This window comes from Pseudorca crassidens, chromosome 2 (genome assembly GCF_039906515.1).
Source record: "Pseudorca crassidens isolate mPseCra1 chromosome 2, mPseCra1.hap1, whole genome shotgun sequence".
NCBI lineage: Eukaryota > Metazoa > Chordata > Mammalia > Artiodactyla > Delphinidae > Pseudorca > Pseudorca crassidens.
This window is the reverse complement of record NC_090297.1, coordinates 184,801,336-184,825,106: the sequence shown is the minus strand read 5'-3', so window position 1 is coordinate 184,825,106 and position 23,771 is coordinate 184,801,336. Positions and strand designations below refer to the sequence as shown.

Here is a 23,771-nt window from a genome sequence, read left to right as displayed (position 1 = left end):
ACTCAGCTTGCAGCCAGCTTGGCTGGAATGCACATCTACTCCACAAGGCCAGACACGCAATTCCGGACTCCTTAGTGGATGCCAGGGCACGGCGGCCTGACAGCGGGGCAGCGGGCTGCAGAGGCCTGGCTCGGCCCAGGTCGCCCCGCTGGTGCCTCGTGGCGGCAGGACAGCCCAAGCTCCAGGGAAGGATCACCCATCCCCTCACTCTCCCCCAACCTCAGCCTCCACCTTCACCTGCAGCCGGCAGATCCCTGCCCTGGTCCCCTTTCCCAGCCCCATTGCCCACATCCGGGCCAGAGCTCTAGACTTTAGTATACAGGTAGCTAAGACAAAGGTTAGAAAAAGCCCAGAAGGCACTTTATTGGAGGTCTCTGCCCCCATTCACAGGAGGAGGGAGCCAGGAGCCCCGTCCCAAGGGTCCTGGCACTGCCCTGCTCCTCACTGGTCCACAGAGGGCCTAGAACAGTCAGTGTGGCCACCAGCACCTGGTGAGGGAGGGGCGGGAGGGGAATGTCTTAGAAAAAATAGATCTCTATGTACATATCTGTATTTATAGCACATAAATTACGGAGTGCTCTGACCCCCGCCCGCGGAGTCCAAGCACTGAGTGGGGAGTGGGAAGCCAGTCCAGAAAGAGGGGGCCCTTCTCAGGGCCCAGGGCCCCCAGCCTTCTCAGCCCGCTCCGGCCTCTGTAGGAGGGAGGTGTCCGCCACTGGGGTCTGATTTGGTCTGACGCAGCCCAGGCAGAAGGAGCCGCGAGCGCAGCTACAGCCAGCACACAAGTGGCCTCAAACACCAGGCTTGTAATTCCAAGAGGAGAACAGAGAGCAGAGGCCACCTGCCCCAGATGCCAGGACGATGGCCGACAGGAGCCAGAGCCTCAGCTTCTCTCCACGGCGCAGGGCGCATGCCCAGGCGTCCTGGTGGTCCCCTCCGGGGGCTGCAGCCTCAGGTCCGAGCTTTGGTCGCAGGGCCGGTCCGACCCTCAGTTCCTATGCCCGGCCACCTCCTCCTCCTTCCAGCCGCTGGAGTTTTTGCCGAACTTGTAGACAAGCCGCCGGCCGTCCACCCGCTCCAGGATCTCCCGTTTGTAGTAGTACCTGAGGGGAGAAGGGTGGTCAGAGGTGCCCAGGCAGGGGCCCGCCTGCCAGGAATCCTCAGGTGACCTGCCCCGCTGGGCTGCAGCCCGGCCGACCTGGGCCCGAGCCACTTCCTGCACGGAGCAGCCTCTGCTCCTTCGCCCTGCTCTGTCCCGCGCACCGGGCCATGCCCTGGCTTCTGTGTGGCTTTCGCCTCTGTCCTGGGCCCATCACGAAGCCACGTGATTTTAGGGTTGAGGAAACCTTAGCGATGGTCTGCGAGGAAACCAAGGTCCAGAGACAGGCAACTTAATGGCTTCAATGGTGTGGGCCTCGGCTACTGCCCTTTTTACCACCAAGAGCCTTTCTTAGGACGAGCCTTGCAGGCGACGCAAAGAAATGCGGTCAGACCGAATTCAGCGTGTGCTGCGGGCCAGCCAGGCTCCCACAGAGTCCACGAGGTGGCCAGACCCCGTGGTTCCTCGCTGCCCGGGACTCACAGCCGCCGGAAGGGGGAGGTTCTGATGGTGCCGGCGCCGCGCTGCACGGGACTCACAGCCGCCGGAAGGGGGAGGTTCCGACGGCGCCGGCGCCGCGCCGCCCGCTCACCTCATGGCCCGGCTCAGCTTCTCGTAGGTCATGCTGCTGTTCTTCTTCTTCTGGCCCCAGAGCTGGGCCACGGCCTCCGAGCGCAGGAACTTGAAGACGCCCTCTTGCCGGTTCTCCCACTTCATGAGGCCCTCGTTGAGCTCCGGGTGGATGAGGATGTCGCGGATGAACTCCCACAGGTGGGTGCCTCTGGGGGCTGCAAGGCCAGGCTCCATCAGTCAGCGGCCCAGGCGACCCCTGACCCCCACGACTGCTGCCCATCCCGGCGCACAGCCTACTGGCGGCTGCCTCCCTCCTGGCCTCCCCCACGGGACAGCTGGGGAAGCTCCAGGAAGACCACGTCTCGCACGGCACAGAGGTTTAACTCGCTCAGGTACTCATCAAATGTCTGGCTGGGATACAAGAGCGGCTGAGACATGGGACCGCATTGAGGGGCTCACAGTTTCGAGGGGTCACGGTAAAAAAGCAGATACAGCAAAAGGTGGTGAGAGCTTAGCAGGGGCAGGACCACAGAGCTGGCCCCGGCCTGGGGGACAAGGGGACGGCTTCCCGGGAAGAATGACCCCAAGACGCAAACAGGCCCAGTGCGTGTGGGAGGGGCTGCACGTACAGATGAGAAGGAGCTGCGGGGGCCCACGCAAGGGCCAAGGCCAGGGGGCAGGGACTTGGTGGGTGGAAGGGCCACCCCTGCGTGGCCCTCGGTGGACGGGCCGTCCAGCGGCCGAGCCACTGTCCCTGCCTGCGCCTGCCCAGCACCCGCCAGCAAGTGTGTCCCTCAGGCAGGACGAGGGGTGGGCAGGAAGCCTGGACCCCAGCGCCACCCTTCCTGCAGCCCCCGTGGCTCCACCGCCACATGCACCATGAAGGACCAGCCAGGCCCTGCCACCGGGCAGGGACCACGCGCACCCTGGCCCCGTGCACAGCAACATGCAGAGGGCCCAGCTCAGGAGAGAGGCCCCCCGGCCCCACCACGGCCCCCAGCCGTGCAGGGCCCCCCCCGCCGTGCAGGGCCCCCAGCCGTGCAGGGCCCCCCCGCCGTGCAGGCCCCCCCCCCCCCGCCGTGCAGGGCCCCCCAGCCGTGCAGGGCCCCCTCTCACCCTGCTTGCTCTTCTTGCCCTCAAGACACTCCCGGGAGTCTTTACTCAGCTTTCGGGGCCGGCCCCGTTTCCGCTTCCCATGCTTAAGATCCCCCTTCTTGTAGTCGGGAAAGCCGTCTGTGGGGAGAGGTGGAAGGTCAGGAGAGGGAGGGATGGGGGCTGCTGGGGGACAACCCCCCTCCAGGAAAACCCTGAGGGGGTGGGGGCAGGGGGCCAGCCCCTGAGCACTGCCAGAGGAACACCCACGGGGACCAGGAGGTTCCCTCCGCTCACCCCCAGAGAAGAGCTTGCTGTCCAGGGCGTCCAGGTCCACGTCGCTTCCACCGGAGTCTGAGGCCTGGGGGCTCTGAGACGCGCCAGTCCCTGGAGGGGCGGGCCAGAGTGAGCCCCTTCCGGTCCTCCCAGAAAGCCCGGGGTCTAGTGCGGGGCGCCAGTGCTCAGGGCATCTGGGGAGGGGAGGCTGTGGGCAGACGCCCGAGGGCTCACCTGCGGTGGAGACGTCAGAGCTGCCCGGGGAGGGGGCCCCGGTGCCGAAGCTGCCCGGGTAGAAGGGGCTGGCCTGTCTGCAGTCCTCAAGCATCTCCGGGGCAAAGGGGCTTCCCTGGTCTGGGGGGAGGTGAGAGTTCAGAGGGGGCCCTGACTCTCCCAGCTGGGGGTGTGGGGCAGAGAGGGGACAGGACAGGCTGGGGGGGGTTGAGAGAAGGGGCTCTCACCCAAGGGCCCCTGGTCCCCCAGGGGTTCCAGAAGCGCCATGCTGTCCTTCTCCAGAAGCTCCATGATCCAGCTGAGCTCGTCGGGGAAGCTGGAAGCTGATGAGAAGGGGGTCAGAGCCCAGGGGTCTCCCCTCCCCTCCCTGGGGCTCTCTCCCTGGTGGTGCCCTCGGGCCAGTCCCCAGACCAGCCTCCCTAACTGAGGAGGGGGCGGGGCAGGAGGCGGGCTCCCCTCCAGGACTCACTGAGGTCCCACAGCTGGGAGTAGAGCTGGTCCCCCAGGGGCCCGAAGACCAGGCGCAGCTCCTCAGGGGCGCAGCGGCAGAGCGCAGCCCCGTCCATGTCACAGCGCGAGAGGTCAATGGTGCTGGCGTCATACTTGTGCTTCTCCACTTGGTAGCTGATCCAGTCCAGGACCTGGGCCTTGGACCAGAGCTGGGGCTGCTCTCCCAACCAGCTGGCCTTCTCTGCAAGGGGCCGGCACAGCGACGGGTCAGCCCCCTTCTGGGGCCAGCTGGGGATTCCGGGGGTCCCGCCTGGACTCTCAGAGCACCCAGCCAGGAGCAGGGCGGGCGGCGGTGCTCACAGCACCCCGGCCAGCACCCCCGCCAGACGCAGCCCCCAAATCCTAACACCCCAGCTTCTTACAGCTCACCCCAGCCCTCCCCCTGCCCGATCCCCCACTTGTCCCAGGCTCTTAGGCGGACGTCTCCCCCTCCTCAAACGCCCAGCCCCTCCTGAGACCCACCTGTGCCCTCCAGGGGCACCTGCGGGCTGCTGAGCGCCAGCACCAGGTCATCGGCCCCGAAGGCGGCGGCAGGGGGAACAGAGGCCAGATTGGGGTCATCCGAGCTGTACATCGTACTGAAGTAGGTGCTAAAAACGTTGCTAATCTCACAGGTTGCAGCCATGAGGCTACCTGGGAAGGGAGGGCAAGGCCGGTGAGAGCCAGGGGCCCAAGGGCGTGAAGGTCAACATCTCGTAGGACACCCTCTCCTCAAGACGGGCTCCAGGGTCTCAGAGCCCGGGGGACGGAGGGTGAGCTGGTGGGGGGGCACAAGGCCTCCCGCTGGGCTCCCTCCTCTGCCCTCCTGGGCCCACGAGTGGGACCTGCAGTCGTGGCCACTCTGTCCTTTGCAGGGACAGGCTCTCGGGCCCTCGGGACACCGCCCAGCCCTGCAACTCCTGCTTGGGCAGGCTCAGAACCAAGCTCCACCGGCCCCTCCCCAATCCCCCCGGGGCCAGGCGGGGGAATGTGACAGGCAGAGGTCCTACCTTGGCGGCCGAGGGTGTGGCAGGCGGGTTTAGGGGCAGCAGGCGGAGGAAATCCAGGGAGAAAGCCCCGCCAGGTAGCGCTGACACGCAGGCCGCGCTCCCACCGCTGCGCTAAGTAGAAGCTGCGAGCTCCGCCCGCGCCCGGGCCTTTATAGGCACCCGCGGTAACCTGAGCTGGTGGCTCATTGGTCGAGGGGATTTCCTGGCCTTTAGACTGGGCTCCTGGCCCCAGGTGATTTGCATATTTTGTGCCACTTGGCCGGGATCCAGGCCGGCGGTGCTGGGAAATCAGGCCCGGCTGGTTTAATGATTGTCAGGGTCTGTCATCCCGCACCCTCTGGGGTTGGGCACAGGGCAGTGGCCTGGGCGGGTGGCAGGTGGACGCTGGGTGGGCATCTGCACTTTCGGCCACCCTTTGGCTCAGGAAATTCCTCTGGGGGGGGCCAAGGCAAGGACTGAAGCGGGGAGGGGCGGGGAATCTGGGTCAGAACTGGGTCAGGAAGGCTCCTGGCCCCCAAACGTCTGCGGGTCTGAGGACAAGGGGGCCTAGCAGGGAGGGAAGATATGGAGGTTTGGGGATCTTTCCCGTGACGCCCGGGATTCGGGCTGGAAGGCTCTCCAGACACCAGGCAACGTTCACGGCCTGCCAGCCTTGCCCAGGGCCCCAGCGTCCCCAGCAGCCACAGGGCCGCCACTGGCACCCACTTAGTTGGCAACGTCTTGGCATCCTTTGCCTGCCGGATGCCATCCAAGCACCAGAGTCGCTGCAGCCCCCTCTGGAGGGCCTGGCTCTGCTCCAAAGAACTTACCCGGCCCCTGGCAGAGCCCACTGCGTGGGGCTGCCGAGGGAGGGGCCGGACCCACGTGGACGTGTTTACCCCTCTATCTGGCCTCCATCTAATCGCCACGCACACGGCTCAGCGGCACCTACCTGCTGCCCTCTAGCGTCAGAGGCCCGGCTACCTGGGCTGGCTCAGCGCTCATCAGGGGCCAGGCCACGTTAGCAGGGCTCCGTCTAACCCTTGTGAGAATCCTCAGGATGTGTGGTGATCCCCATTTTAGACGAGCAGGTGGCAGCTCGAGGGTTGAAGACGTGCCCAGGCCACGCGGAGCTAGTTAAGTGGGGCTGGGGGGTTTAAATCCCCCAACTGGCGCTCCTTCCAGAGGCCCTCACCCTCCCTGTGGGCAAGGCAACCCCTCCTACCCGGGTCTCCTCCACGATCTCAGCCCTAACCACAAGGGCCGTGTCCCGCAGACCACAGAGGCCTGCGTAGGGACGGCACAGGCTGGCGAGGGGGCACAGACGGGTCCTGGGGCCTCTTCCGTTTCCCATCCATGAAGACAAGGCCCTTTGGACTTACTGATCCCTCAGATCTTTATGCATCAAAGATGCAGCATCTGAGCATCTCTTTCCCCTCCTCCTTGGTTAATGCCAAGGTCCTGGGAGGCCCGGCCTCAAGGGAAAGGCCACGCCCCAGCCTCCCTTCCTTTAACCCTCTGTAGGACTAAGAGGTTTGTCTCAGGAATCTGCCTCTCGTCCGGGGTCTGACACTGCTGGGTGCCCCGCAGAGCGGAGGGCGTTAAGGTCCAGGGTCCCTCCCACGGGCCACGGCGGGGAGCCGAGCTCTGGGGCAGCAGCTCCCCAGCCCTTCAGGGGCCTCCCCCACAGCCCGAGGCACGCCCTCTACCCTGTCCCTCGCCCTGGAATGTGGGAGAACCAGCTCCAGCTCCAGACGGCTCACGTGCTCCCCGCCAGCCCTCCGAGAGCACCTGGCTGGGAGAGGGCTGTGGAGGGGGCAGGAGAGGCGCTGTCGCAGGCCCACCTGGCGGGACAGCGGGGGACACAGCTCAGGACGCCTGGCTGTGAAGCTGACTCAGGCTCCGGCTGCGGAAGGGGTCCCGCGGGGCCCCTCGGCGCCCCAAGGTCTGCACGGAACCAGGAAGGACACCGCTGGGCGCAGAGCTGAGCGGCTGGGCACCGAGCAGGGCGCGGGAGGCGTCTGGCCGGCCCCCGGTTGTCCCCGCCTGTAACAGCGCCGGGAGCAGCCAGGAGCCAGCACCCGCGTCCTCGCTCCCACGGTGCTGGGAGGTCTGCGCCGCCCGCCCGCCCGCCCGGCAGCCAGCCACCAGGGAGACCCTGGATCTAGGAAAACAAAGATCCTGAAATACTTCTGTGCGACCTCCCCTCGCCCCACACCCCACCCCAAGTCGCTAACTGCCTAGATCCCCACGTGGAAATCAGAGCTTAGTGCCAGGTTCTGAACAGACTCTACTACAGACCACACGGAGGCCATCACCCAGGACCGGGGAGGGCAAGGCCCCACGAGGCCCACGGATGGCGAGAGGCTGCAGAAAGAGCACTCCAGTGCGCGCTTATTAGCAGCAACGGTAAAGAGGAAGGGGCGGGCGGGACGCTGCACGGAGGGATGCGGCTCGAAGAGGCGGCCTCTGTGCCCTCTGTTTTGCACATGCTCCTGTGGGAACCCCACTCCTCCAGCCCAGGCTCCTTAAGAACAGGGAGCCAGCGTCCTGCTCTGGGTCTCCCCCTAACCTGCTCAGAACAGAGAGCGGGACCTGGGAGAAGGGATTTCACAGTCACCAAGATACTTTCACTTTATTTATTAAAATAATGATTAAACCTGAAAAAGGAATCACCAGAAATCAGCCCTTTACACAGTACTTCAAGAATCAGCCAAAAAAAAAAAAAAAGAAAGAAAGAAAGAAAAGAAAAGAAAGAGAGTAAAGAAAATCCTTCCTGCTTTTCCCAAGACCCAGGCGGGGAGGGCGAAGCCTGCCGCCCACCCAGCCCAGAGAGTATGGAGGTTCCCGGTTGCACAACGGGTCCAGAGCCATCCAGTCAGAGCAGAAGCCCAGAGTCCCAAACACCAAGGCCAGAGAACAGGTTACCCCACGGGGACGTGAACTTGGGAAGCTGATGAGAACTGGAATTGGCAGTCTGCAGACACAGAGGCCACAGTGGGAGCCTCTAGCTGCCCAGGGGCGCCACGATCTGCTGGATGTAGTGGACCACGTTGCTGTGGAGGTGGGAGGCCGTGGCCGCGAAGGTCTCCTTGGCGAGGGTCTGGGCGGCCTCACTGCCCCCCATCATGGCGTGGTAGAGTGGGAGGGTGTACTTCTGCTTCCCCTGCAAGAGATGTGCGTGCTCGAGGCCCGTCAGCCTGCACGGTGGTCTGCAGCCCCCAGCCCCTGCCCTGGGCCCATCTGACAGCCTCGTGATCAGGGGCCAAAAGGGACACGGGTATCACTGCTGGAATGAGAGGCTTCCTAGACGCGAGGGCTTGTGTTCCAGAATCTTCTTGGCAGCCAAAGCTCCACGTGGCTAGGTGTCGGTATTCACCCTCCTGGAGACGTCTACACTCAACAAAACCGAGTAGGGGGTTGGCACGCGGGAGACTCCAAACTTTCAGAGCTCTAAGTGGTCAGGCACCGAGGCAACAGCTCACGGCAAAGGCTGCAGAGCCTAAGCCTAAACCAGGGTCCCAGAAGGGCCGCCTGCAGCCGAGTAGAAGGAAACCCGCACCTTCACGTCAGCGCGAGACGGCCACACCTGACACCCAGAGGCTGGGAAGCCTTCAGGGGCTCGAGAACCTGCCAGCAGGTACCTGCCAACAGGTGAGGGAGTCTGTGCGTGGCTTGTCCACAGCCCGGCTCTGGAATCTCGTGGAATGGTTCATCCTGAGGGCCGTGGACCCCTCCCCGGCAGAGCAGCGCTCCCGGTGACCTGGGTCCAGCAGGCCTCTGGACCCTCTCAGGCCACCGGCTTCCCCCAGAGGAGGAGCCTACAATCTCACCTTCACTCACCTCTCCTGGTCTCCGGCCTCTCCCGGAGACCAGCCCCGCTGTCGCATGACCGTCCCTGCCTCGGGTCAGTGCCGTCTGGCTCTCTCCCCACAGGCCTCCCCGGCTGACCTGCAGGAGCTCCCGGGCTGGGGCTTCTCCCCCAGGGCGGCACCACAGCCTGCTCACAGGACCCCGCCAGGCCCTTCAGCCCTGCTCCCGAGAGGGCAGTCCGAGAGGCCCTGCCTGCCATGTGCGGAAGGGGCACAGGCAGGTGGCGGTCACCCACCTGGCTGTGCAGGAAGTCCCTCACTTTCCAGAAGTCCTCCTGGTGGTCGTTCTTGAGGACAATCTGGCCCCATCGCAGCCGTAGCTCCGCGTTCTGGGCACTCGAGATCTTCGGGTACGTCTCTCCAAGTTTTTTCACGTTCCCTGGAGAAAAGAAACGGGTCATTAGTGACTTCGCCAGCACACCATGAGCTAAGGCGGCCATGTGTCCGAGGGCACCCGGAGGAACTTCAGGGAGGCTGCCGACCACCCTCTTCCTGCTTCTTCAGGCCCGAGGGGATCAGGCCTCGTCTCGACTTTGCTGTAATTCCCACGGCTCTTCCTCCAACCTTCCCTTAATACAGACTGCCTGTGGTCACCCCACTAAAGCCTGCGCACCTGCCTCAGATATCCCACCGCCAACCTGCTACACGTCAGCTTGCTCTGTCTTTCTGAGTTAACACCCCTTGGTGAATACTACTTCTGGCTGAGAAGCAACAAAGCATGTGTGCCGAAGAGCTGCGGCCCAGCAGGCCCGGACCCCAGCCCCACGTCTACTGGCTGTGGGATCTGTTTGTGCCCCGGGTTCGCTCCCCAGTCCCTGGGGTCACAGAGCAGCGACGAGGATCAGATGGCGTCAGAGCCAGGGGAGCTTGGAAGAATGACCTGCACGAGGTGAGGACTCCACGAGCACCAGGCTTTACGATTTCCCGCCCCCCGGCACTCGCGCGGGCACCTGCATCCCTCCGCCGACGCGCTCCTTGCCCCGGGCTTCCGTCCACCCGCCTTCCCATGCCCCGCAGCCACCTGGGACGAGCGTCACAAGTCTGTCTCCCTCCAACCTTGAAGAAACAACCCACTTTTTCTCACCGGGAGGGAGAGGGGATTTCTGGAGGATCTTATCCAGGAAATAAACCAGCTGGTAGGTCTTCCAGGCAGAGGTGGACACGGCCTCAATGGCCCCCACGTCCAGCTCCTCGGCCGCCCACAGCTGAGCCAGCTCCTCAGCTGGCCTCATGAGGGAGTCCCCGGGGGAGAGGTCAGGGAGGTAGGGGGGCCAGCCCGGGGTGTTCAGCCAGCGATCAAATTCAAATCCTGTTTGGCAGAAGTAGAGAAGATTCCGTCAGAATTCCCCAGCAGCATCACGGTCCGCCTGCCCAGGCAGCGCCCGAGACCTCGAGCCTCCGTCCATCCTAAGCTCTCCCCCGACGACGGCACCACTGCCCCGCACGGTCATCCGCTCCACAGGGCCCCAGCCAGCGTGATGCCTAGACGCCGTCTCATGGACCTGGCCGCCCCTTTCCACGTGAGCGTGTTCTGTGCTGCAAATCAGCCGTAGAGCCATGTGCACAGACGCGGCCCAGCCCCCACGACCAGAACGGCCGTGCTGATGCCCCTGGGCTCCGGAGCCAGCTGCCCGGGGTCCTGCCCGGCCCCACCCCTCACTAGCTGGCAGGACGGCGCCCAGCATGGAGCAGGAAGTGGGGACACATCTAACGAGCTGCCTGGCCCGCGACGGGCCGTGCTCGCCCTCTCTTAGGAAGCAGGCCTCTCACGCGCTCCCCAGGCAGGGCCACTGCCCCATTCCTGCCCTGGGAGCCCCTCGGGGCAGGGGCAGGCCTGGGCAGAGCTAAGGGTCTGACTACGTGTGTCCAGGAACGGGGAGACCAGAGGACAGAGAGGGGCAGAAGAGCAGAGTGGGGAAAGGGGGCCAGGGGGTGAGCGAGCTTCTCCTGTGGGACAGAGCCTGGGCCCCTGGGCCTGCCCCAAAACGCCGCCCCCAGGGGGCGCACCTCAGCCCCCCCCCCCCCCCAAGGCGTGGACCAGACCCCACCCTCCACGACCACCTGGAAGCGGTGGGCCGGCTCCTCTGCTCACCCGGGATGGAATCCACCCTCCTTCTCTTCAGCTCAGGGAAATAATCCAAGAAGAATTCCAGAAAGTCATCAGCTAGGACACTTTGGAACTTAAACTCATCCACGTAGGCCTGTGAGGAGGGAGGCACGGTCGGTCACCCAGAGCCCCCGGCAGCGGGGCCCCCGCTCGTCTCCCCTCACCTCAGAGCTGATGTACCTTGAGGAAATCGTCAAACTGGTCCTGGTCACCCACCAGGTGGGCCAGGTAGGAGACAAAGCAGAAGCCTTTCTCGTAGGGGGTCTCGTTGTAAGTATCGTCTGGGTCGACACCTGCAGAGAAAGCTCTGGATTCAAAGAGTAGCCACGGAAGAGACCGGAATTCAGCTTCCCAGGAACAGCAAGGCCACGAACGTTCCGGGTCCATCCTGGCCTCTCTCGAGGGACTTGAAGATGGACCCCATGGGAGGACAAAGAAAGCAGGCTCGGGGGATCGCGGCTGCCCCCTGCCCGGGGCGCTGTGCTCGGGGGGCCCTTCCACCCAACGCCTTCCCAGCCCCACGGGTCACCCACAGGCGCTGCGCCTGCCCAGACCGGGGCGGGGTGGGTTCTGTGCACGTTCTGGAGTAAACAGAACTGACTGCCCGACTACAGGAAGTTCATGGTCAGAGTCAGAGGCATCGGGGAACACGCGCTTCAACTGCACAGAAAGGTTTAAGTTAGTCACACGTGGAACTGAAGAAAAATCTTAGGAAAAAAAACCCATGACCTCAGAGCAGTCACGAGCTTTCTGGTGCTGGGTCACGCCCTCGGTGAGGGGAGGGCGACCTCGCTCTAGAAACGCCGCGGGGCTGAGCTCACCATGGACCAGGGGCGGCAAAGGGACGAGTAAGTGACAGGGACCCAGACGCACAGAGCATCTCGGAGTCGCTCAGGAGCGGCCTGGGGGCTCCTCCCTCCCGAGGGGGGATCCAGGTGTGCCCAGCCCGACGGGGGCTGGGCGGCGGCCAGAGCAGCCCCCACCTGGCTCGATCTTCACGCGCAGCTTGTTCAGCGGGTGCTCCTCGCCCGTGACGTCCATGTGCTGCCGAAGCAGAGCCCGCCCGGTGGCGGCTTCCAAGCAGGTGTAGGCGGGTCCTGCGCGACAGGAAAGCGGCTGGCACCCCCCGCGGTGCCCACGAGGCCCCGAAAAGAGGACGGAGGCCCCAAGCCCGGGGGTGGCACTCCCCAGGCACGGCGGGCGGCGGGGGCTGTGGACGGCTGACTCCTCAGCCTGCCCCGCCCACACCACCCCTCTGACAGTGAGTGACCTTTCCCTTCAGCATGTTGTTATCTGTGGAGACGGTAATTCGATCTCCCACGAAAATAGAATCTCTTCATCTGACTGTTCTGTCAGACAAGAGAAACTGTCACCCAAGATTTTTCTAGCATCTGAGTCTCCTTCTGGCTCTAAAGACGACTGAGGGAGGGAATCCCCTGGCGGTGCAGTGGTTAGGACTGCGCGCTTTCACTGCGGAGGGCCCGGGTTCAATCCCGGGTCGGGGAACGAAGATCCCACATGCCGTGGGAAAGAAAGAACAACAACTGAGGGAACAGGGTTGGGGAGGGCCCGGGTGTGTACCAGCCACCGCCGCCACTCGCGAGATGCTCTGATCTGGGCCAGTGACCCCACCCCCACCCCCGCCAGCCTCAGCGCCCTCAGGCGCACGCACGGTACACACGAACAGCTGCGTGCGGGAGTCCGAGCGGCCGGTACACTACTGCTTTACGTACTCTGGATGAAAGTGTAAACTTGGGAAGCAGGAGACAATGTATGCCAAACAAAACAAAAAGCCTTGAAAATGTTCAGGTCCTGAAATGATGTTTCTAGAAATTTGTCTTTACTGAAATCATCTGAGACGCACGTGAACCTATGTAAAGATGTCTGTCAGAATATTATTTCGTTTGAAAATTGAAAACAACCTAACAACTGGAGGTTGACTGAATAAATTATGAAGCCTCCATACTCTGGAGCTGTAGAAAAAATTTAATGACTCGGGAAAATGTTTAACTTTATTATATTAAAAAAAAAGGCAGTTCTAAAACCATGTACAGTCTGATGATACGCACACACACACGTAGAAAAATGTTTGAAAGGATAACCATCGATTACCTCTGAACAGTGAGATTACAAATGAGTATTTTTGTGTGTGCTTTTCCACTGGTGCCAAAATAGATTTTGATCAGAGAAATAATAAACGTAACAAAAGCACCTGATACACCATGGCTTTTCAACATCGAGATTGTGTTGATAATGTATTATATTTTATTTTTTGGCTGTGCTACGTGGCTTATGGGATCTTAGTTCCCTGACCAGGGATCGAACCCATGGCCTCGGCAGTGAAAGCGCGGAGTCCTAACCACTGGACCGCCAGGGAGTTCCCGAGAATGTATTTGAAAAGCACAGCTGGGCTCCATTTGAGGGTCTGCCCTCACCTGCTAAGTGGCTGAGGGACATTTCCTATCCTCTCTGAGTCGCAGTGGACTCACACGTAAAATGGGAATAACAGTATCTCCACGCAGCCGCTGGGAAGGTGGTACGTGACAGAGCTGGTACAAAACAGGTGTTCAATCCAAGGTGATGGGGACAGTGATCTGACGACTCGCTCATTAAGCGACCTGGTACCTGGGCGACCAGCCCGGGCCGCTCTCCCCCAGGCAAAGCACAGGGAAGCTTCAGCCCCAGCGGGAGGCGCGTCCACCGCTAGCTCATCCCGCCGTGTCATTTTCGAGACTCCCTCTGCCCCCAGCCCCTGCTGATGTGTGACATGCAGTGAGGTGGGCACAGTTACTTCCGTGTAACTTTGTCTCGAGTTGCCCTCCCTGGCTGTCACGGGCTCACTGCACTACCGCCTCCTCCCTTCACTCCCCAGAAGGAGCCTTGCAGGCCCAGGACCGGAGGCAGGTCCTCAGGGGCGGCTCACCAAACAGGACGGTGGAAATCCTCCTCTGGGCGTACATGGTGAAGCCTTCGTTCAGCCAGAACTCCCCCCAGTTGGCGTTGGTGACCAGGTTCCCAAACCAGCTGTGGGCGATCTCATGGATGATGACGTCGGCCAAGGAGCGGTCCCCCGCCAGCAGGCAGGGGGTGACGAAGGTCAGGCAGGGGTTCTCCATCCCTCCAAATGGGAAGGACGGGGGCATGAAGAGCACGTCGTACCTGCCAGAGGCAGGCTGCCGTGAGGGGCCCAGCTGCATCCGGGCTACTGACGGGGGTGGCGGCACGGCACAGCGAGCCGGTCCTCAGCCCTGCCCCCGCCCCCGGCCAACTGGGCCTCCCTCCCAGGCCCCTCACAGTGGGCACGCGCTTGACTCCATCACACCCAGCTCCCCAGAGGCCCACATGGGTCACACAGACCTAATGGAGCCTCTTATCTAGGGGACCTCAAGTCTGAAGATGACAAAGAGAAAACGGGTACGGAGCTGCTTCCGGCAACAGGAAAGACAAGTCAGCCACGTCCCCGACAGCGCATCCCCATCTCCACCCCGGCAACTGCTGGCACGGGCACGCCTCTGTCCCCGCAATGCCTGCCCTCCCAGGCCCCTCCTTGACCACAGCGGATGAGGCCTGGCTTATCTCCTCCCCCCTCCCCTACGCCCCCCGGATCAGGGCCGGGGAGGGGGGAGGGCCGGCTCACTGTAACAACAGAGACATGAGAGTCCACGTGATACCGCACCTTCCCCAAACGTAGGGTCCGAAAAGCTTCTCTCCCGTTGCCAAGAACTCTTCTATGACCCCGTCATACTCCTCCTTAGCAGCTGCGATGAGGCAGGGCTCGGCCCACACCCAGCTCCTGGAGACAAGGGTGCAGAGAAGGCAGCACTGTGCTCAGAGGCCACGGCGGGACCCGTCCTGAAAGCACGTGCACCAACTGAGGGGGGGGCGGGGGGCTCCTGCAGGCGACAGGCTCTCCCCCCGCCCAGCCTCAGTCCCCATCTGCAAGGTGCGCGGTAAGGAGACGAGATGGGTGTGAAGACCGTTCATACGGTGGCTCAGGTAGGAAATGCTGGTGTACCTCCGGAGAGATTAGAAAGGATTCTCACAACCGAATCTTTAGAATTTAAAGACACTTGAGAGATAAACCAATTCACATTAACAGAAAAGTGGTAACTGTCTTCACTCTTCGGACAGGCAGGCGGACCTACTTGCTTTCAAATGGTCTAGTAAAAACCCCCACAGATCCACACGAAAGCAAACCTAGTACAGCAACACGGATGGGCAGACAGGTGCTCAAAGCATCATTCCTTCAATGTCCTGCAGGAATTTCCAATTATGAAATTTTCACAGTAAAAAGATGAGGAAACAGAGGTAAGGGGGGAAAAAAAATCAAGAAGATCCAGTGCGAAGGAAGCCAAGGCTGAAAGGGGATGGGAGGGACCGAGACCATTCTCGGGGTTCAAGGACGAGCTGACCCCAGGTTCAGGGGCCCTGCAGCCGAAGGCTGTGTCAAGGCCCCTCGATGCTCCACAGAGCGTTCCCTACACGGACATCCTCAGTCGGGGGACAGACGGCCAAGTGGGTGGGTGCGAGGCCAGGACGAAGAGAGCTTCCTTTCGGCAGAACTTCGGGGACTGTTCTAGCAGGAGGGGGAGCGGGGCGACCCGTGTCGGGGGTCCCAGCAGCAAAAGCAGGAGCCTCGTAGCGGGAAGGAAGCCGCACGTGCAGGCGAGGAACCACCGGGGTCTGGGGTGACCAGAGTCCAAGGTCTGATGGGGGTAGGTTGGGGGTGGGAGAGGCCCCAAGCTCGGGGCACAAAGGGCTTCAGATGCCACGTGACACAGCTGCCCCTGCAGAGCGCAGGGGGCGACACCATCAGACTGTGTCTAGGGAGCTGTGGACACAGGAAACATGCTCAATACGAGGGGGCGTGAGCTTTCCCAGGCACAGCCGGGGGCGAGGACCGAACCTGGGGCACCTGCGCCCAGGGCAGCCAGACCCCCGAGGAGCCCAGCGAGGACCGGCCAGGAGGGCCCGGGATCGGGAAGCGGAGGCCAAGGGCACATCCTCGAGTCCCTGCACCTTCCACGCTGAGCAACGGCCTCTCACCTCAGGAGCTTCAGCGAGTTTAGGGGACTGGACTCCAGGGGTGGAGAGGAAAGAGCCAGTTGGCCAGTTGTGGGTGGGGGCCGCAGGTCTGAAGACGGGACTAGACAATGAAGCAAAGCCCAGAGGACGGGGGTGGGGGTGAGTCAACGGGTCAGGTGAAGACTGGCTTTAACAAAGAAAGGACCTGTCGTCGCGGTCCAGACGGACGAATGTGGGAATGAGAGCAGACGGAGGGACCTTGGACGTGCAGGACACAATCGTACCCGACAGACCAAACATCTCCACAAAGCAGAGCCGAGACCCTGTGCTTGGAGGGAGGGGCCGGCGTCTGAAAGGAAAACTGGAGAGACGGTTTAAGGGGCGCGAGATGCAAAGGTGCGTGAAAGACGGTTGAGCGCACGGAAACCTCTCAAACGCCTGCATCACCTTTTCTCTCGTTCCAGCTTCTCACCAAGAAACCAGAAATGTGAACGGGTACCACGCACAGCTTCATTATTTTCTCCATCTCTCAAAAGAGAGACGCTGAGTGGAGAAAGGTGCTGAGTGGGGAAAGGGGATGGCAGGAGCCCGGGGCAGATGGGCGGCAGCAGGACACGCCGGAGGGCCTGGGGTGTGGGCGAGAGATGACCAGTCACCACCCAGGCGGGAGAGAAGTCCCGGGAGAGGCTGCCGCCCGCCCGGGAGCAAGCACCGCCCTTCAGGGCGAGGTGCAGGCACAGCGGGATGGGATGTGGTAGGAGTGAGGCCCCCAGAGGGCGAAGGTCAGCAGGTGGGGCAGAGAATGAAGGCCTACATGCAGCTGGAGGTTTCTGATCCCGCCCGGTTCACAGCGATACCCAAGTCCAGGCCTGGGATGCAGGGTGCGGCCGTGAGTGGGAATGGGGGTCGGAGGCGGGGGTGGTGTGGGGAGAAGGCAGAGGAGGTAGAGAAGCCCTCAGGCCACCCTCAACCCAGGAGAAACCCACATGGAGAAAAAGGGCACCGGGCTGAGAATAAGACCCCAGCACAGAGTCCAAGTCCCCAGGCACTACTCTGAGCTGCTCCATCCCCAGCCAGGGCACCACAACTAACAAAGGCCTTCAGCCCTGTCCTCAGCGACAACGGGCTAGGCCGCGGATGCCCACGACATTTCCGCCAGCACACAGATTTCTGTCAAAGAAACCAGGATGCTCTCAGTCAAGCTGGAATCTCATCACCAGGATTCTAGGGGCAAAAAGCACGGGATCTGCAACAGAAACACTTGCCTCTGAATTCCAGTTCTACCAACCACGTGACTGCACAAGGCTCTTTACCAAAGCCACAGTTTCTCAACTGCAAACTGGAGACAGCAATACGTCCCTCAGTGTTGCCTGTAAGGGTTAGAAGGGACCGTACATAAAGGGGCCCCTGGGGATGTCCGCCAGTCTCTCCTGCCCAGGGTCTTCCCCCTGAGGTAACAGGGACTAGATGGAAGATCCTCCTACGCGTCAGACTCCCTCAAGACCCTCCGACGTGACCCAGGAGGCAAGGACTGTCCACCTGACGGGGGACTGGAGTAAGTCATCAGCACCAGTAAAACGGGTTCTGTCACCTGGATTAACGTACTGTGTCGTCACTTCAGTACAGAGGGTTGAGAAAACCTCCGTGATCCAGTGTATTTAGAATAGACTGTTCTCTCATTTCCCCTTAGTAGCTCCTACTCCTACTAACAGAACCTCAGCAAGAGTAAACACCCTAAAAGACGTTCCTCCCTTTGTCTGTTTTCCATGCTCGCAGGTCACCTACTGCCCTGTCCACCAGGAAGGGACCGCTCGTCTCTCAGGGCTGGTGCTCTCCTAGCGCGTGGCTGGAAGCAGATGCCAACGGGGCCCCACCCATCTCTCCCTCTGATCTCACGGCCCTGGCGCCACTGCTGAGCCCAGTTGTGAAGCCCGAGGCGTGTAGCCAATCCAGCACCTCCAGGGGCTGAGGGCCCGGCAGAGAGAAGGACCGCAACGGGGCCAGGAAGAGCCACGGCTTCACATCCAAACCGACCCTCTCACTTTTCAGGACTATGCTACGCTGGTGGGTAAGATGACAGCCAGGAAAAACCTGTGCTCCTGGTCAAATTTCTTTTTCAGGAAACCGTACAAAATCCTTATTTGTCTCCACCAAACCCATCTCACTTCACGGAGGCCCCTCTGCCAACACAGGTCCAGGCCTCTGTGTCTGGAGCAGACAGACAGGCGGCTTCCCCGGGCCTCTCCAGAGGGAGACAGAGAGATCAAGGCCGTACATTTCCAGGACTCAAGCGCCAGAGAAAATAGGGAGATTTGCTACAAAGATAAAAAAGCAACTATAGTAGCAAGAAGATAATTTAGACCTTAAAGATGCTAATAAAGATCATCTAAAACTGCTGCTGGAGCTCCCACCTCCCTCTGAAAGTGGCCCAGGACCGCAGCCACTGCAGGACCGACGGTCTCAGCGCAGACACGGGAGGAAGGCAGGAGGGAGGGGGAGGAAAGGACACATCCTCTGGCCATTCAGGCCGCGCCCTGTCCCGCAGAAAGGTCCCGGGCTCGGGAGGCTCCGACGTGACCCCAAGGGCCACCCCAGGAGGTCCGCTCGCTGGTCAGAGGCCTCCGTGCTCAGAGGTCGGTTCACTCTTGCCTGCGGGGTCTCGGTCTCCTACCTGGGTCCGACTTCAGCCGAAACCAGATCTCCGATGGCCAAAGCTATCAGATAGGACGGGATGGGCTGACACATCCGGAAGAAGAACTTATTTGGCCCTCTCTTCTCCCAGGTGTTGGCACTCATCACAGCTGTGAAGCCATCTGGGACCTGACAAGAGAGAAGGCTCAGGAGATTTCGCCTGGACAGAGTCTGCCCTTGATCAGCTAGAAGGGCGGCATGGCCAGCAACCCGTGTGGTGACGGCAGCGGCCTGGGGTCCACCTTGGGAAGCACAGAGGCTTCAACAAACTGAACTTGTGCCAAACTGATGGGATTTAGCACAGATCAAATTTCTGCAGGTGGAGGAGTTTTTCAGAGGTACCCCCCAATGGAGGTAATAATCTACCACCTGAAACATGACCTGATAGAAGTGAACTTTTCAGTCCCAAGGGCAGGTATATTTGCTCTCAGCCTGCTTCACCTCAATAAGAGCGGAGTACGTGCACTTCACCGCGGGAGTGTCGAAGCAGGGGAAGAAGGACCGGTTCAGGACAGCCTGGCCCTGCGTGTAGACGAACGGCTTCCTCTTTCCTGCTGTCTGCTCCGGAGCCAACCAGCAAACCTAAGAGGAGGCAAGACCCTTTGGGAACGGACATCCTACACAAGCACAGCGCGGCCGGGCGGAGCTGGCCGGAGGGGAGGCTTCAGGCGACCCTCGGGATCCTCCGCCCGCCAGTCCAGCTCAGACTGCGACGCTCTCTCCCCCTGTGTATTTAATCCCCCTGGAGTCCAGGCCGAGGTCTGACGTCCACTTCCCAGGGTGGACAGCACCAAAGGGCCACCCCTCAGTGTGTCCCATGGGCCGTCTCAAGCATTCCTGGGGTGGCCTCTGACCCCCTGGTCCTGCCTCCCTCCTCTGTCCCCCCCGCTGTAGTAACTTCTCACCAAAAAACAAATACTGAAGAAGCTGTTCTTGCACTTGTGATAAAAGACACAGAAGAGCAGAAGCTAACAGCAAGGGGTCTGATTAATGCATGTTCTCCATCCCTCCAATCTGCCCTTTCAGAATAAACGTGTTTTACATTATAGGCATTGGCTATGATTCTTGTCTTCTGTCAGCCCTTAATCAAGAGCACATTGGAACGATTTTTACAAACCCAAATCCTGCCCACAGCGAAGAGAAGTTCACCTGTAACACAGATGCCACCGCGGGGGGTGAGGAGGCTGTGTGTCAGCACCGCACACCATGGAGAGGTTAGAGCAGGGTCAGGTGACTCCAGGAGGGTTTCATAGGGGAAGCAAAACCCCCTGGCTGGACCTTCAAAAGTGGGCAGGATTTAGACGGCAGGAAGGAAGGGAGGAGAGTCCCTCCAGGAGGTGGGCAGCAGCATGAGGACGGCGCGGGGGAGTGCAGCTTCCGGCAGAGGTGGGCACCCACCCGGCAGCTGTGATGAAGGGCTTTGAGCACAGAGGCACTTGAGACCAATTTTCTCCCCCCTGGGAACGACACTCAAGGACGAGAACATTCCCTGAGGTGTCTCTTGTTCTTTCTAAAATTAATTATGAATTAATTTGGCTGCGTGGGGTCTTAGTTGCGGCACGCGGGCTTCCCTCTAGTTGTGGTGCATGGGCTTAGTTGCCCCGCGGCATGTGGGATCTCAGTTCCCCGACCAGGGATGGAACCCACGTCCCCTGCACTGGAAGGCAGATTCGTAACTACCGGACCACCAGGGAAGTCCTGAGACCAATTTTTAAGAGGCACAAGGGAGACACAATGGGATGCTGGGGTTTTCTTTGCTTGAGAATGTGTGCGTGCGTGTGTGTGTGTGTGTGTGTGTGTGTGTGTGTGTGATGAGTCTCGTTCCAGAGTCCAGTACAGACGGAAGCAGGGGAGAGAGAGGAACGTCCTGGTGCAGAAACCCAACAAGCTCTGCCTCATCCCGGAGACCGGAGGTACATTTGCACAGCAAATAAATGTACCGGAGGTATATTTGCACAGCAGCCATAAATCCTGTCAATACTGTTGCCCTCAATGCGACGTTACAAAAATGACACCTTATCTCTGTGAACTTCTGCTCAGTTTTGCTGCGAAACCGGAACTGTTCTAAAAAATAGTCTATGAAAAACAAACAAACCCCCATAACCCCAGTCTAATCATGAGAAAAACAACAGACAAATTCCAATAGAGGGTATCACACTCCTCCAAGCTATCACGGTCACCACAACAGGAACGTCTGAGAAACTGTCACAGCCAAGAGGAGCCAAAGGAGACGTGACAGCGGAACACACAGTGGATTTCTGGATGGGACCCTGGAGCAGAAAAAGACACATTAAAAACTAAGGTTGTGGACTTCCCTGGCGGTCCAGTTGTTATAACTCCGTGCGTCCACTGCAGGGGGCAAGGGTTCCATCCCTGGTTGGGGACCTATGCTCCCACATGGCATGCCGTGCGGCCAAAAAAATAAAATGAAATAAATTAAAAAAAACCAAAAAACTAAGGTTGCTGTACACCTGAAACTTACACAACATTGTAAATCAACTATACTCCAATATAAAATAAAAATTTAAAAAACACTAATAATACCTTGTACATGAACGTCGCTCAATAAATATCCGTTATTATTTTTTAAAAAAACTAAGGAAATCTGGAAAAACTGTGGATCCCAGTTTATAATAAAGTATCAATACTGCCTCATTAACTGGAACAAATGTATCCCACTTGTAAAACACCAGTAAAGGGTAAACAGTGTGTGTGTGGAAGCGGCTTGTGGAGACTCTGTACTATCTGCTCAGTTTTCCTGGTAATCTAGACACCTATCTATCTATTTAGGCTGTGCCAGGTCTTAGTTGCGGCACGCAGGATCTTCGTTGTGGCATGCGGGATCTTTAGTTGCGGCATGCAGGTGGGATCTAGTTCCCTGACCAGGGATCGAACCCGGGCCGCCTGCATTGGCAGCACGGAGTCTTAGCCACTGGACCACCAGGGAAGTCCTCTACACAGCTTTTTAAAAAATAAATCCTATTAATGAAAACAACTGTAATGAGTTGGCAGTGAGAGGTACCAGGCACCGTACTAGGACTTTACATAAAGACAACTCATGTAGCTATTGTCAGGCTTAGCTCAATAAACACTGACTATCATCCCCTCAACCACAATTCCTTCTCGCCATCTTTGCTTGAGTTTTCTTTGGTTCTCGGCTTTGTTTTATTGACATGAAGAGAAGAAAATGAAGGAGGCTGGCAGGACACACACTACAGAGTCCAAGTCAGGGAGATGCTGCGACCCACGGTGTCCAAGGTGAGAGCCCTCCCTGGGACAGTGGCAATAAGAGGAAGGAACAGGCACAGTGCCACCAGTGCAGCCTTCACAGGGCAAAGGGCAGTTCTTCATCAAGCGTGTATCTCTGCCACCACGTCTTAAATGAAAGCTATTTAGTTCCGATATTTAATTTGGGGTGCCACTTTTGTTAGGCACACCCAGGAGGGCCTAATTTTTCCACTCATCCTATTTAATTTCTGCCCCAAACCAGGAACCAAAATATACTAGAGCAACCAAACACATTTCCAGATGGCATGTTATCCCTAGAAGTCCCCGGGTTTCTCCTCTGCCTTAGAGGTCAGTCTACATTGCTTTGGACTTTAATTTTTTAAACAAGTTCTATCATAAGGTTCATTTACTTCCCGAATGGTGAAAGATGGAAACAACTGCCCTTGGAGCGAGCTGCAACAGCAAAAGGGGAAGTGCAACCAAATAAGCAAGCTTCCATGGTAGGCAGGCAGCAGCTGAGACCTGTAGCACACCCCATCCAAGAAAGGACTGGCAGCCGCGCCCGGACATTCACAGATGTGGACACATGACCTTCCCCTTTCTGATCGCCAACATCTGCCGCCCCCCGCCCCCCAGTTAAGATTTGAGTCAGCCAACAGTGAGAAAGCCAAGTTATTACAAAGCCTGGTACACCCTAATTCTGGTTCTCACTTTTACTCAGATTTTTTTGTTCATCAAATCCAGGACTTCGCAGGAGGAAACACTACTAACTGCCCAGTTTCGAGCTGTTCCAGCCCGAGGCATTAGGAGGGCACCTGGAACAAAGGACTGAGTCAGCAGCGGGTAACCAGCCAGCACTGTCAGGCCGCCCTGGAGGACAGCGGAGCAGCTCATCACCAGGGCCCAGCCTAGGCCGAGCGCAGCGACAACCCTAAGTTCTGTTCGTGAACCGTCTGCTGCCCAGCCTGGAGGAGGTGACCTCCGTGGGAGGCAAGGGTGGGGGGAGCATCTGGATGAGGATGGGGCGGAGGGATGGGAGGGGAGGTGGGAGGGGATGAGGGGGGCGCATCTGCACGAGGAGGGGCGGGAGGAGGGGCCGGCGCGGGGCTGGGGCACTCACCCCGGGTCCTTCGCCGACGCGGTAGGTGAGCTGCACCCGCAGGCGCTCGCCGGCGATGCAGGGCTGCGGGAAGCGCACGCACAGGGCCTGGCCGTAATGCGAGAAGGGCCGCGTGCACACCGGCACCGGCTCCGGCTCCGGCTGCCCCGCGTCCGGCCGCTCCCGCCGCAGAGCCGCCGCCGTCACCTCCACGCACGGGTGCGAGTCCAGCCGCAGCTCCGCGGCGCCGCCGGGCTCCAGGCAGCGCAAGTCCAGCACCGCCGAGCCGCTCAGCCCGCGGCAGCCCGGGCCCGGCCCCGGAGGCCCGAACTCGGCCCGCAGGTCCAAGTGCAGGTGCAGCAGCTCGAAGGCGCGGAAGTTGGAGGCCGACGCCACGTCCTCGGCCTGCGCTGAGTGCAGCACCCGCCCGCCGGCCCCACGCCCGCTGCCCGCCATGGCCCCGCGCCGCCGCTGGACCGGGCCGCCGCAGGCCCCGCCCCGCCGCTTGTCGTGGTCCCCGGAGCTTCTGCAGCGCACCCGAGTGGGCCCCAACAGGCAGCGCTGGGCTCGCCCCGGCACTCAGCATGGCCACGCCCCAAAGCTCAGACTACGCCCCGCCGTTCGCCATGGCCCCCGTGCACTGGTGCAGGCCCCGCTCCTCAGACCACGCCCGGAACCGGCATGACCAAGCCACAAAGCTCAGACCACGCCCCGCCGATTGCCAAGGCCCCGGTACAGCCGCACCCGGACCATGCCGCCGGCCCCGCCCCACCGTGCAGACCCCGCCCCGGAACGCGGCCGGGCCACGCCTCTCTTCTTGACTTTCCCCCACTCCCAGCTCTGCACCGGCGTCTCAGGACTTCCGACAGGCGTGCGGGTGGGGGTGGGGGGGTACAATTTGATCCACCTTGGCCCGAATTCATCCCACTGGGATGTTCCCCAGTCCCTTCTCTACTGAGGTTTCCCGTGTCCTACTCCTCCAGGCAGGCCGCACTGA

General features: G+C 60.5%; 2 protein-coding genes across 3 annotated transcripts; both read right to left on the bottom strand.

The window, feature by feature from the left end:
* Positions 1-338: 338 nt before the first annotated feature.
* Positions 339-6,952, bottom strand: ELF3 (E74 like ETS transcription factor 3). Of its 2 annotated transcripts, XM_067729904.1 has the most exons (9): positions 4,774-6,952; positions 4,247-4,417; positions 3,744-3,965; positions 3,502-3,597; positions 3,275-3,394; positions 3,062-3,151; positions 2,789-2,905; positions 1,692-1,887; positions 339-1,103 (listed from the first exon to the last, which is right to left on the bottom strand). In XM_067729904.1, the coding sequence occupies exons 2-9, from the start codon at positions 4,407-4,409 to the stop codon at positions 989-991; spliced, it is 1,119 nt and encodes a 372-aa protein (XP_067586005.1). In that variant the 5' UTR covers positions 4,410-4,417; positions 4,774-6,952; the 3' UTR covers positions 339-988. The 2 variants fall into 2 exon arrangements, with proteins under 2 accessions (XP_067586005.1, XP_067586006.1); XM_067729905.1 differs by lacking the exon at positions 4,774-6,952 and having other exon boundaries at positions 4,247-4,762.
* A 428-nt stretch (positions 6,953-7,380) lies between these two features.
* On the bottom strand, positions 7,381-23,340 carry RNPEP (arginyl aminopeptidase). Its single transcript, XM_067729903.1, has 11 exons — positions 22,796-23,340; positions 18,889-19,029; positions 18,428-18,576; positions 14,408-14,524; positions 13,655-13,890; positions 11,715-11,828; positions 10,912-11,024; positions 10,717-10,825; positions 9,709-9,933; positions 8,861-9,003; positions 7,381-7,918 (listed from the first exon to the last, which is right to left on the bottom strand). The coding sequence occupies exons 1-11, from the start codon at positions 23,228-23,230 to the stop codon at positions 7,760-7,762; spliced, it is 1,941 nt and encodes a 646-aa protein (XP_067586004.1). The 5' UTR covers positions 23,231-23,340; the 3' UTR covers positions 7,381-7,759.
* Positions 23,341-23,771: the final 431 nt, after the last annotated feature.